The 14,418-nt window shown below is 35.9% G+C and overlaps 1 protein-coding gene and 1 non-coding gene across 3 annotated transcripts; both read right to left on the reverse strand.

Moving 5' to 3' along the window:
• Positions 1 to 4,317: 4,317 nt before the first annotated feature.
• On the reverse strand, positions 4,318 to 6,557 carry LOC115987420. 2 transcript variants are annotated; one of them, XR_004091080.1, is made up of 3 exons: positions 6,027 to 6,557; positions 5,474 to 5,763; positions 4,318 to 4,846 (listed from the first exon to the last, which is right to left on the reverse strand). XR_004091080.1 is itself a non-coding variant. In XM_031110962.1 (2 exons), exons 1-2 carry the CDS (start codon positions 5,521 to 5,523, stop codon positions 4,474 to 4,476), a joined length of 423 nt encoding a protein of 140 aa, XP_030966822.1. In that variant the 5' UTR covers positions 5,524 to 5,884; the 3' UTR covers positions 4,318 to 4,473. The 2 variants fall into 2 exon arrangements, 1 of the variants encoding a protein (XP_030966822.1); XM_031110962.1 differs by lacking the exon at positions 6,027 to 6,557 and having other exon boundaries at positions 5,474 to 5,884.
• Positions 6,353 to 6,424, reverse strand: TRNAH-GUG. The gene has a single exon. It is a non-coding gene; the product is annotated as a tRNA-His (tRNA).
• Positions 6,558 to 14,418: the final 7,861 nt, after the last annotated feature.

Consider the following 14,418-nt stretch of genomic DNA (forward strand, 5'->3'; position numbering starts at 1 on the left):
TCTTGTATTAAAAAAAATTATATATGTTTATATCTCTGTATATTAAGAAGACTCAAAAATTTAATTATTACATTTTTTTTACTTCAAAAAATATCCTAATTCGATTCTTATCATTGTTCCTTAAATATAAGAAATAAGGTTAAAACTGTAAATCGACAAAAATTAAAAACAAAATACCTACCAACTTTCATAAAAAAATAAATAAATAAACCTATCAAAAACAAATCTTCCAATTTCCCACTACCCATGTTCTTAAAAATAAAAAAATAAACACTACCCACGGTTCCTATAAAAAAAATTCCACAAAAAAAAAAAAAAAACTTTCCCACTTCCTAGTTCCCATTACCCCATTCTAAAAATAAATAAATAAATAACTACACACGGTTCCTAAAAATAAAAACTATCTCATTCCCATGTTATATCAAAAAAAAAAAAAAAAAAAAAGCTACCTAGGTCACATAAATAAAATAAAAACAAAACCAAGCAGAAACCAATTAGAACTTCCTAAAAAAAATACCTTCTCCTTTCATTTGTTCCTCTCTTCCCCTTTCCAGCATTGTGGAATGCATGATGAAAGAATTCTAATAATAATAGATCCCACAAACTTCAAACTCACAATATTTTTTCAGTTTCTTTTTCATTCTTTCATCATATTTCTAACAAACACTATCTTCTTCCGCACACACTGTTTCATATATTGAATTCTTCTCAATGGTCAGGCAATTTGCTATTAAAATTGGTAAGACTTTGAACAAAATTTATATACTACTTTCTCAATTTAATTATATTTTTTATCGTACTTTCTCAACTACATATATTGTAAATTAGTAACTCTATGAACTTTTGTGATGCAAGAACCATATAAAAAGTGTTATAGAAAATTTGGTTATGAATGAAAAATTATGAAATTAAAAAAAAAAAAAAAAAAAAGGTCTCATCACACATGCAAAGCGCGTAAGATGAGGCTAGTATGATGTATTATTTCTCCGACAAATGTTTTAGAAATAGGGTCAATAATGTCATAAGATTTCTCATAAAATTCTCTTTTTTAAACTGAACTTTTATGTAGTTCAAAAATCCCCTACACCTTACATTTAAGCATAAACAAAACTTGAGAATAATTCAGTAAAAATACATTTATAACTCCATGTGAAACACTGTCTACAAAAATAGAACCACTCTCCCATTAACCCACATTTGCTTCAACAGTTTACAACCTAACAACCTCTTACCCCTTATCCTTTTTCAAATTAAAAATAAATAAAAAAATAAAAACCCACCGGGCTCATATCTAGAGCACTCTCATCAGGTGTGCCAAATGCCAAATATTTGGCATTTGACACACCAAACACCAAAAAATCCTTCTCATGAGGTGTTCTATATTCTATAAATTTTAGCACACGTGAACAGTACCGTTCCAAAAATGGAACGGTACGGACAGATGTTCTATAAAAAAAAAAAAAATTTTATTCTATTTCTCTCTCTTCATTTATGCCTCTTTCTTCTCTCTCTTTCTTTTTCTTCTTTCTTTCTCCGCCTAATTCATCTTCTCAGTTCACCTTTTTCCTTCTTTTTTTCTTCTTCTTTCTTTCTCCAGAACCTCCACCTCTCCCTTTTTCTTGCTTTTTTTTCCCCCTTTTTTCTTTTCTGTCACTTTCTCCGCGCCTTCTCTATCTTTTTTTTTTTTTTTTCCCCTGTCACTCTCCTTCTCTGTGTATGGTGGGGTTTTGTTGAGGTTTTTGAATTTGGAATTTGTTGGAGGACCCGTGATTGTGGTTGTAACAGTGGTTGTTGTGGCGGTGGTTGTAGCGGTGGTTCTTGGTTCTTGGTTGGTGGTGACTGCTGGGATTGTGTTTTTGTATATTATTGGGTTTTGAGAAAATATATTATTTTAATGTATAGTAAATATTATTTTAATGTACAGAATTGAAGTATAGAACATCTGATAAATGGTATGTTGTAAAATGATGTGCTAAAATGATAAAGTGGATTTTTGGTGTGTTAAAATGGCATTTTTTATGAGAGAGCTGATGGGAATGCTCTAAGGGATTATTAGCTCAAGAAGAAATTTATTAGCAACAAATATCGAGAGTCTCATGGATGTAGGAAGGAGATCGCAATACCAAATTCTTTCTAAGTACACTAACCTCATCACACACGCTTTGCGCATGCAATGAGGCTTTTTTTGTAGCCCAAAAAAAAAAACTTATGTTTTTATTTTGAGAATGTAATTTATAAGTAGATAAAGGAATTTGAAAATTAACAAAAAAGTAGTACTATTTTTTAGGCAATATTTTAGTGAGAGGTAGAATTGTATTTTTATCAGATTGTCCTTTAGTTTTATCTCTACTTAAACATAAAAGTAAAGGTGCATTTTTTAATTAAAAAATGAAAAATCCAAACAGAAAAAATGCCCTTAAATAATAGTATAGATATGGATAATATTGGCAATTGAGTCTCTCAAAACGTTGAACGACGAAACAAACGTATTCAAGTTTCTCATCCTTCTTCATTGCGTAGATAATGCATCAAAAGTTAATGCGTCACTTTTTAGAATAGGACCTCAATCAATCTCCTCAAAAATAATAAATAAAGACTAAATTGAAATTTACACTCTTTAAGTTTGGGGTAATTTTGTTTTTGCCCCCCAAAAGTTTAAGATTTTTTATTTGTTCTCTAAGGTTAACTATCATTTTTTTTTTTTTTTTTTTTTTTTTTGAGAAAGAGGTTACCTATCATTTTGATTGGGAGTCCTTCTGACTATGCATTTGCTAATGAGTTCATCAAATGACACCTAAGTCTGTATACTTGTTGGACTAATCAAATCTTGACATGTAAATTGAACGTGCCAAGTCAATTAAATAGCATAAAATAATTAAAATGAATTCTCTAAAATCTTAATTTAAATAAAAAAAAAATTTCTTTACAATATTTTCTAGGCACCCAAACACTTAATTTCTAGTCACCTAACTTTCTGTACAATCCTCCTTTTCTAACCATCCAAACATTTTTCATATCAACCCTAAATAGCACCCCAAGATTTACTCCACCTGTTATGGCCATGGATTTTCCATTATTTCTAACCTAACAAATCATAGAAATCTAATCTCAAAATTTCAGTTATTCTATTCCCGCTCTTACACAACTACCAAGTCTACCATATGCAAATAGAATTTATTTAAACGATAACAATAAAGCCTTAATTCTAAAATTAGGGATTAGCTATGGATCCTATATTCCTATTATATCTGAAATCATGTTTTCTGTTACTTTCTTAATTAATATATCATTTTTTATTACTTCTACTAATGTTATTTTGGTCTTCCTCTACCTTTTCTCACTCCCTCAACTTAGATTAACTCAATCTTTCTTACCAGTTCATTATTCTCCATCCTCCTCTGAACATGACCTAACAATTTCAAGCAACTCTTTCTAATCTTTTTCATGGGTTGCCCTATCTTTAAGGAATTTTCTTTATTTTGAATCCTATCCTTCTGTGTTTCTTACTTATCTATCTTAACATTCACATTTCCACTTCTCTCATTTTATGATATGTTGCTTCTTAACCACCCAACATTCAGTTTCATAAAGTATAGTTTGTCATGTAAAAGTCATACAAAAATTTTCTTTTAAAGCATTCTACAGTATATAATACTCCTAATGCGCTTCTCCACTTCATCTACTCTCCATCTTTATGAATTATTATCAAGATATCAAAAACTCTCACTCTTTAGTATCTCTTGGCCATCAAGTATTATTGCTCCTTCATCTTTGTTTCCACTTTTATTAAACTTACATTCCATTTACTTTGTTTTAGGCCTACTTAAACGAAAGCTTTTAGATTCCAAGGTGTCTCACCAAATTCCTAACTTGGCATTAACTCTACTTCTAGTTTTTATTCACTAAAAGCATACACCAAGAGACTTCCTTTTGAATCGGTTTAGTGATCTCTTCAATCACTAGTGCAAAGAGATATGGACTTATGTTGATTCTCGATGCAAACTTATAGTGGTAGCAAACACACTTGTGATTCCTCCACTTGTTCTCACAATACAATTTATTCAAAAAGTTCATGAAACTTATTCAGCATCAATCACAACCGCCAAATCTGGTGTTGCACAATCCCTCTCCAAGACCCACCCAAAACTTATGTAGAAGAGAACAGAAATAGTACAAAAAATCATTTACTTGACTGAAATAAAGAAGGCTTTACAAGTATAGTTCTTCTAGCGCAACAATCAAAATAATCTGCCATTTTTTTTTTTTTGAATAATCAGACTACACTACTTAATTAGAATAGAAAAGTAATCATTCATAAACAAATTCATTCGACAAGAGAGAAGCCTCAACTCAAACAACAACTTTGCCCTCCTTAGCATCCTCAATTTGTCATTAGACAACCACAAGCTCCCTCCATCAACCCCAAATGACACTGATCTGTGTGAAGCAAGTTCCAGTAATTGTTCATCCTATTTAAAGTTTTAAACCATAAAGAACAAATGCACAAAGCTCCTTGCAGCCCTGCAGAATTATCTCTAAACTCTCTTGATCAATGAATCCATCTCTCAGATATAAGTACTTTATGTTTGGCAGAAAGGTGACAATGGCTGACACTACTTCTCTCCAAAAAAGTTCAATAATAACAATCTCTAAATGACAGAAATTCTTGCAGTGAAGACTGATTTCTTCAAGTATCTTTTCCAGTATCTTTTCCATGTGAACGCTATAAGGACTTCCAAGTTTCAACAGCTCCAGATTTTTCCACTTACTTATGACTTCTAACAGAACAAATGAAGAATTCTTCCCCATCACAGATGGCAAATATAGAGCCTTCAACTCAGGGCACCTGGAGAAAATGAAATGCATCAATGTAAATACGGATTCTTCAATACTATTAGCAAGATCTGCTAATCTTCTACACCACGACCTATGGCTATATATGCACCTTGCAAAGATTAGGGAAGTAGCGAGGATGTGAGAAAAAGTAAATTAATGTTTGCAATTCATGCAAAGTTAAGTTTAAAAACTCGTAAAAATCATTCAGGATTTTTGGCCTAGGAAGCACATATATTTAGGGTGCAGTACTTGAGTCATAACGGTGTCCTATCTGCCATATCATATTACAATTTTTTTTTTTAAATTGCTCATATCGTACCCGTAGCAATGTCTATGTCCATGTTTGTGCATCCTAGCTATTGGCTATATATTTTGATTCTTTATATACAAGAGTGAGACTGGGTCTCAACAACATTGCCAACCAGCCTTTAATTAGAAGTAACCATTTAATCATGTGCACAATCATGACACCACACCACATACCACATAACATATATATATATATATATATATATATATATAAGAACAATGAATTAGGGGAGGCTAAACTAAGACATTGTGAACAGTTGACAATGGGATTGATTAAACAAACATTTTTTTTTTTTTTTGTTAATTAAGGTATAAAACTAGAACTTACTCGTCTGCTAAATATCTTAACACCTCATCTGGGCACGAGGTAGGGGGCATGACTGAAGTAGCATTTCCTCGACTACGATTGATTATCAACTTCAAATATTCATTTGTTAAAGGCGGCCGATGAACAAATTCTTGAAAATTAATAATTTTCCAGCATGAAGGATCAAGGCTCGCTCTATACCATGACTTGCACACAAAGGGAATGTCATATAGCAATGACTCCGTGCCCACTATTGTAAGAATATTCACCAATCAGTCCGTTTGCAAATCCTCCCATTTTGGTCCAGCCATCTACGATATTACAAAATAAAACTGAAGTTCCTTATAAAAATTAAAGCATGTGTCATATATATAGCCCAGCCTAGTCACAACTGTTTCATATACTAGGCGAAGTCAAACTTCAAATTCAGTTGGTAACAATGAATATACCATTCAAGAACAGAATAAGATGAATCATAATGAGCAAGGCAATCATAGTAAAAAAAAATAGAAAGACATTCAACTGTTAGAGAAAACAGAAACAAAATAAAATGGGCATATATTAGAGATTGTACCTGTGAAACCAAGAAGAACAATCAACAATGTGAGAGGTTATGGATCCTAGGGAATCGGATATGGATTCTATCCAACTAGGCACTAGCTAGTGAACGTTCAAGTCTATGTACATAGGGATAACGGTCGATCAAGATATCGTTACTTGTTTCGCATCCAAAAAAGAAAAAGAAAAAAGATATCGTTGTTTTCGGAGTTAATGAAGAATTGCTCTAATCAATGATGGGCCAATGGATCTGACCCAAAAAATTGAGGGGCCTAACTTCCTAAGCCCACAATACAACTTAGGGTTGTTTAACAGTAAATAATACAAGCATTAAAAAATAAATGTGGCTGCTGGGATTCGAGCCCAGGTCTCCACGGCCACAACGTGGAATTCTTACCACTAAACTACAGCCACAACGTGTTTACTGATCTCAAATAAAATTTCCTTTAACAGTTTAATTAACAACTCTAGAATGCAGAGGTAAGGAACTTGTCAATTTTTTTTTTAATAATTTCACAGTTATAACAATGAAAATGAATAACCTTGAACCTTGGTTTTCATCATAAATAAAAGCAGGCTATGCTCGTTGAATTACAAGACTTTTAGCATAATTAAATTGTTACAAGTGTATGAGGGGATTTAAACTCTAGTTCTCCTTAAAAAAAAGAGACCAAGTAATGTCATTAAACTACAAGATTCATGACATCAACCATGATTTTATTGCTAGTGTCTTCACTTTCTTTTACATAAATTTGAGAGAGAAAGGGAGAGAGATAGTATAGCTTATTCATTACTTATTACTTCAATTTAGAAAATGTTAAAAGGTAGAGTTTGAATTTGATAAAGATTGGGTGCAAAACTCATGTTTTACACAATCTAATAAGAAATTGTCACATCAGTCTTTTACTTAAAACTCATTGCATTTTACCACACCTAATAACATCACATTAGTCTTTTTTATACTTAAAACTAAAATATGGTATTTATTGAGATGTTATCTTATGTGATCAGATGTATTTATATTTTAATAATATGATAATGAGACATGTCCTTATTGGAGTGTGTAAACCAAAGAGTTTACACCAAGTCCCTATAAAATTTATTTTGTAAAAGGTAATATAACTACTATACGTGCACAAAGGGGGAGTTTACACCTTATAGATACATGCATAAGGGTACACCAAATCCTTAAGGGTGTAATTTTCAATTTAGCCTATTTATAACATAATAATTATAAATATGGTAATAATAATATAATAAAGGTTTGGAATTGAAAATAGTGGCTTAATTAAGTCATTTTTTTATGTTCAGATTATTCATCTCAAATGTTTTTAACCTCAAACGTGTGGTAGATCTTTAATTTTCTCATTATGGAATACTTTATTGTGTGGTAGATCTTTTGGATATACACCACTGTAAAAAATACTTAGTATTCTAAAAAAAAAGATTGGAAATTCAAATATGGTAAACTTAAAATGCAAATGGTAATAATTTTGGTTAGTTATATGTTACTTTTTTTTTTTTTTTGGTTAGTTATATGTTACTTTAAGACCTAAGAACTTCACCATCACACATCCTTGGCATGATGGTCACTTCACAAGTATAAGTACTTATAGGATTGTAGGGGGTAAAGATTGGGGTTCAAATTTCCAGGAGGAAGTTTCACACATATACACTTAAAGTAGGCAAGAGTAGAATTCTATTTCACATAAAAAATAATAATAAAAAGACTCGAGGACTTCTATTTGTAATATTTAACATAATAACTATAAATATGAGAATTTTTTTTGTTTTATACGAAATAGAAATTTTACTCTAAAATAATCTAAGTATATATATATATGTGTGTGTGTGTGTGTGTGTGTGTGTGTGTGAAGCTCTCTCTTAGATACTTGAATCTTGCCCTTGTCCCTCACAAGCACTCAGGGCACATTTGGTAGACTGTAATAGACACTGTAATGTAATAGATATTCCTATGGCATAACTATTCGGTTGTTTGGTTATGTTTTTATTACAATGAATAGTTATTTCTTATAAATAGCTATTCTTTAAAATGAGGAATAATTATTCCTTATCAAAAGTATTGAATATATATTCCTTCATCTTATATAATAACTTTTTTTTTAAAATTTCCAAAAAGCCATTAGTTGCGACATCTTCAAAAGAAAATGAAATAAATTTTCCTTATTGTTAATTATTAGCTCTATTTTGAACACCCTAAAATAAGTGTATTTTAGGAAATTTGACTTAAAAATGATTTAATTACACCTTCTTTTTATACTTTACTAAATTGTGGATGCATATTCAAAATTCTATTCCTAAATGGTCACCAAGCTAATGAATAGTAATACTTATTACAAGGAATACATTAACAACTTAGGGCACGTTTGGTAGACTGTAATAGACATTGTAATGTAATAGTTATTCCTATGGTTTAGCTATTCAATAGTTTGGTTATGTTTTTATTACAGGGAATAGTTATTCCTTATGAATAGTTATTCTTTAAAATGAAGAATAACTATTCCTCTCTAAAAGGGTTGTAATAGCTATTCCTTAGTAGATATAATAATTTCCAACACTAATATATTTCCAAATAAATAAACTTTCCATATCCACCTAACAATTGTGGAAATAAAAAATCATTAAAAAATAACTCATCTCTCTAAAATTTAAAATATATTATTTTCTAGGAAATATAATTGTATGAATAAGATATTTCCTAAAATAGATCATAAGTTTTATTCTAATGTTACAACTTACAACCAAACTAATGAATATGTTTAGTTATTCCATTACAACATATTTTATTCCTGGTAATAAAGATTACCATTCATGTTGTAATCCACATTCAGTGTACCAAACATACCCTTAATGTATTCCTTCATTTCCTTGTAATACTTATTCCTATTCCCATGTAATAATCATTACAGTATACCAAACTTGCCCTTATACTTGTGGAGTGAGCATTGCGCCAAAGATGCACGATGGTTTAAATATGGTAACAATAATATAATTACATTCTATAAGGTAAAATGGTGGTTTAATTATGACATTAAGGAGAATTTGATTGTGTATTGATTATAAATTCAAATATAGTAAACTTAAAATGCAAATGGTAATCATTTTGGGTGAGTTATGCGTGTACATGACTTCTATTTGTAATATTTATAACATAATAATTACTGTAAGGACACGATTTGGTGACGAACCTAATAGCATTGGGTTCCCACGTAAAAGGCCCAGACAATACAATTTTTAGAGCGTGGGTGTAAAGAACTAGGTTAACTATAATACTTCCCTCCAAGATTTCCCTTAAACCTGTTTCAAGTACAAGGTCGGTCTCACAAATATTTTTCTTCTGTGAATCCTCTCACTTTCCTTCCTTACTTTCTTCTCTCTTGTTTTTCTCTGCTTCTTCGTCCTTCTCTTTTTCTCCTTTCTTTCTTCGATCCCCCGTTTCAGGTTCTTCTTTTAGTTTATATACTTCCCTTTGCGCTTCATCCTTGCCGCACACGTGTAGGTTGGGTTCGGAGGATTTCTTTCTGTCCCATCTGGCACCTCCTGGAACTTCCTATGGGCAGCTGTAAGGCTGCCTTCCCACTGTTCAGGTATCACCTCCACATTAATGCGGCCAGAGAGTTGGTTGAGAGGTCATTAATGCGGAGGTAGCTGTAACTTCAGATATTTGTTTGCCTTATCTCTTTCACTTTTAGTCGGCTGCTCTACCCTTTGTGATGACCGAATTCGGAGCTCTGATCGTAATGAGCCCACGTCTCGATCGTCCTCGGAAACGATCGTCCTCGGACGAGTTATGCCGAGGACCAGGGTATCCTCGGACGGATATACGATCTCTGATGGGCCGCTGGCCCAACAGTCCTGACCCCATCCTAAACCCTAGGGGCCCATTAATCGAACGATCCCCACAATAGCCCCTCAAAATCCTACTTTTCGACTCTTCAGGAGAAAAGGTGGATTTTGACGTCATAAGCCTGCATCTGTACGCGTTTCGGGGCATGCCCCTGACCCTTCAGCACCCCGGTTTTGGTAGCATTAAATTCTGACAACTCCCTTGTCTCCCACGTTCAACGGCGAGATCTCAATCAAACGGTAGGGGGTTTCTCTTATTTTGTGAGCGGGAATTTTACCGCTCACAACCTTCACATGACTATAAAGGTGCTCCCAAATTGAACCTGTACCTTATCCCTGATGATTATGCAGTTCCAGAGCTCATAAAACTGAATCTGCCTTCTCCCAGTCTTCTCTGTTCTCCTGGCGACCATAAATAATCACACGTTGTCCGAGGTCCTTCCTTTGAACCTGTAAGTCCTCTTAAAGCTTTTGCTATTGTTATTCACTCGCCAAAAAGTTTCTTTTCTACTAAGCCTCTCTAGAAAAATAGGGAAACAGCGGAATCCCTTTCGGCGTCTCGTTGACTCCGAGGAGGGTATTAGAAACTTTCGCTCTAAGTACAATATCCCACCAACGGTAGGGATGAGGTATGCAGCCCAAGGGGAGTGGGTTGACGCCAGGCAAACTGGGGAAGTGGTTATCCCCATGATCGCCTTTATCGAAGGTGGGATGACCATCCTCATGGGCAGTATCACTAGGGGTTATCTTAGTTTCTTTAGGTTATCCCCCACCCAATGCGCTCCCAATATGTTTAGGATTCTGGGTAGTATAGACGCTTTGAATCAGAGAATGGATTTAAACCTATCCCATCACGATGTGAATTGGGTGTATAGCCTTCACCGCTTAGCTGACCAGAATTATTATCTCAAGTCGAGATATCCTGCGGTAAGGCTAATTCAATGCCTCCCTACTTCAAATAAGCATTTAAAAGAGGATTTCCTTATTTTTTCTGGGGAATGGCACGATGGTCTACCTTGCCCGACAGTAGAAGGAACACCAGGTGGGTGCAAAATTGCAAACCTACACCATTTAACTCATGAACACATTTTACTAACTTTTATTATTTTCGGGCCTCACAATTTTAACTTTGAAATTAACGGTTTTGCAGACAAACGCTACACGAAGCCCAATCTCAGATTAGTCAATAAAGCGAGCTTAGACAGATTATTGGGAGCCGAAATATATGTGAACGAGGCTGATGGTCAATTACGGGCAGCACATTTAATCCTTGGCTACACCCCCCTTTCTTTCGGCTTTCAGGCGCCGAAGTACGTGATTAGGGCACGTGACCCTCGGCTTCGCCGTATCAGTGTTGCTTACGAAGGGTTCGTCGTTCCAGAGGGTATTCCACTTCCCAAACACACACCTCTCACAAAGCCTCTTTTGGTGGCCAGCATCTCGGCTGGGCCCTCTTTACCCTTATCTTCCCTCAAAAAGAAAGGAACCAATAGAAAAGGGAAAAAGGGAAAAAATAAGGAAACTGTTGTAACAGTGTCTGAATCCACAGACGACTTAGAGGTTCTCGATCAGCCCACAAGTCCCGAGGAAAGTTCTGACGAGATGGGGGCACACAGAAAACCCCAGAAAAGTTTGATGGAGCTAATGGAAGGTCAACAGGGAAAGGCTGCACCTGCCCAGACAATACCATCCTTGGTTTCATCTCTTCCAGCCAGGTCTCATCCTACAGCTCCTCGACACCCTCCCCAATCACCTCCGCAACCAGTGCCAATTAATGCTGCCGAGCAAGAAAAGCACAAAGAACGGAAGAGTAGGGAGGCGGCAGATGTAAGTAGATCTCGCCCCATTCAAGAGGAGGATGCCCAACGAGCTGTAAAGCAGCAGAAAACTAGGCACCCCGCTACACGGGGTCAAGAGAAACCTGATTCCCCACATCCCGACTCACCGGCGTGGCTGCCAGCTCCTATGCTCGGTGGGGAGCCCCTGCGAAACGATGCCTCTATAAGGGACTTCAATGGCGGCATTGGGTGTCACGTAGCCTCGGCCATAGAGGAGGCCTTATTGCTCCCAAAGGATATGGCTGAGATAAAGAACGTGAGGAAGAACCAACTCATCCTTGACAATAAACGATACTTGGGCATGGTGAGAAACTATTTTTTTTTTTTTTACACTGTTTCATTGTGCGACTGTGGCTTACTAATGCGCGTTTCCCATTAACTAGAACGCTAATTCCCACCTCGTTTCTTATAGATCATCCAAAATACTTTCAAGCTCGATGAGATGCTCAACGCTTGCTCCACCCAACTTGACGGTGAAAGGAAAAGAAGGGCATCGGCTGTACAAACCTTGTCCAGGTCCGAACAGGATTTAACCATCGCAAGGAAAAAACTACAGGTCGAAGAAGAAGCTCGTAAGAGTGCTGAACTGGCATCAGAAGGTTACCAGAAGCAGGCCGAGGAACAGACCAAGCTTCTGCATGAAGCGAATGCCGAGCTGAAAAAGACTCAGGAGCAAGTTCTTGTTCTTAAGAAGCATCTAGAAGAGACTCAGAAGCTAAGGGAGCAAGCTGAAAAACTCAAAGAACAAGCCGAGCAGAAGGGCTACGAACTTGGAATAGCTGAAACTGAGAAAGCCCTAAGAGCCGAAGTTCCAGAAGTGTGCCGCATCTTCTGCGCGAGAACCTGGAATGAGGCTCTTAACCGCGCTGGGGTTGAAGCCTCATCTGAACTACGCAAGCCAGAGAACGTGTATTATCCCGAAGCGATACGCTCCTCGGCTCCTCAATCATACCAGGCTGATACCCCTTCCCCAGCTATTAACCCCTCTATCGAGGAGGTTCCGTCTCGCAATTCTCCCAATAAACCCACTACTGCTTCCAAATCAGAGGCAACCTCTCACGATTTTCAACAAGAATTGGACTCCACCGTCCAATCAACTGGGGGCATTACCAATTAGCAGAAAAATATAGAAATTATTTTGTAATTTTAACTAGAAATGTAATGGAGTACTTTCTCATTTAGTTTCTTTTCATTCTGATGACTCTAAATTATCTTCACCCGTACTTACTTTGTTGCCGTAATTTTCAAGGGGTCCATCTCAATCACCTTTTTTCACTATACGCCATCCTTGCATTCGGAGCTTTCTCTTTCTGACTTCTTTATAAAGGTCCATAAGGCATTATTTCCACCAAGTTTATGATTTAGAAAACTCATCACCGCTCTGTTTACCGTTTAATAACTCGATAAACCACTTAGCAGGCCAATTTTTATCGAGTTTACGGTATGAGGACCTGGCATGATCTAATTTCTGTTTAACAATTTATTATGAATGGTAGGATGTTAATTTCCACTAAGCTTGCGATCCAAGGACCTGGCGTAACTTAGCTTCTGTTTAACAATTCAGTATGAATGATAGGATGTTAATTTCCACTAAGCTTTGGACCTGGCGTAACTTAGCTTCTGTTTAACAATTCAGTATGAATGATAGGATGTTAATTTCCACTAAGTTTGCGATCCGTGGACCTGCATAACTCAGTTTCTGTTTAACAATTCAGTATGAATGATAGGATGTTGATTTCCACTAAGTTTGCGATCCATGGACCTAGCATAACTTAGTTTCTGTTCAACAATTCAATTTGATAGGATGTTAATTTCCACTGAGTTTGCGATCCGTGGACCGGGCATAACTCAGTTTCTGTTCAACAATTCAGTATGATAGGATGTTAATTTCCACTAAGTTTGCGATCCGTGGACCTGGCATAACTCAGTTTCTGTTCAACAATTCAGTATGATAGGATGTTAATTTCCACTAAGTTTGCGATCCGTGGACCTGGCATAACTCAGTTTCTGTTCAACAATTCAGTATGATAGGATGTTAATTTCCACTAAGTTTGCGATCCGTGGACCTGGCATAACTCAGTTTCTGTTCAACAATTCAGTATGATATGACAGGATGCGAAATTTATAGGATGCATATTCGACGTAAATTTAAAAGAAGATATCTGAATTGAAACTGCTTTATTAGTAATAATACCTTCTGAGATTATTTACATTCCAAGGATGGAGTACAGGTTTTTCATCTAGGTCTTCTAGATAGTAAGCCCCTATTCCTGCTACAGAAGTAATCCGGTATGGTCCCTCCCAGTTGGGTCCCAGTTTTCCCCAATTTGGATTCTTAGTGGCCCCCAAGACCTTTCTCAGCACTAGATCTCCTATAGCTAACGGCCTCATCCTTACGTTGCTATCGTAGCTCCGCTTGAGTTTGTGCTGGTAGTAAGCTAGCCGAACCATTGCGCTCTCCCTTCGTTCTTCAATCAGATCTAGATTGTGCTTCAACATTGTATCATTATTGCTAGAAGAAAATGCATTGGTCCTCAACGTTGGGAATCCTGTTTCTAGGGGAATAACGGCCTCGGCCCCATAGGTCATAGAGAAAGGAGTTTCTCCCGTCGAACGTCGGGGGGTTGTCCGATACGTCCAAAGCACATGCGGTAGCTCTTCCACCCACTTTCCTTTCGCATCGTCTAGTCTCTTTTTGAGCCC

Source organism: Quercus lobata, chromosome 1 (genome assembly GCF_001633185.2).
Source record: "Quercus lobata isolate SW786 chromosome 1, ValleyOak3.0 Primary Assembly, whole genome shotgun sequence".
In the NCBI taxonomy this organism is placed as follows: Eukaryota; Viridiplantae; Streptophyta; class Magnoliopsida; order Fagales; family Fagaceae; genus Quercus; species Quercus lobata.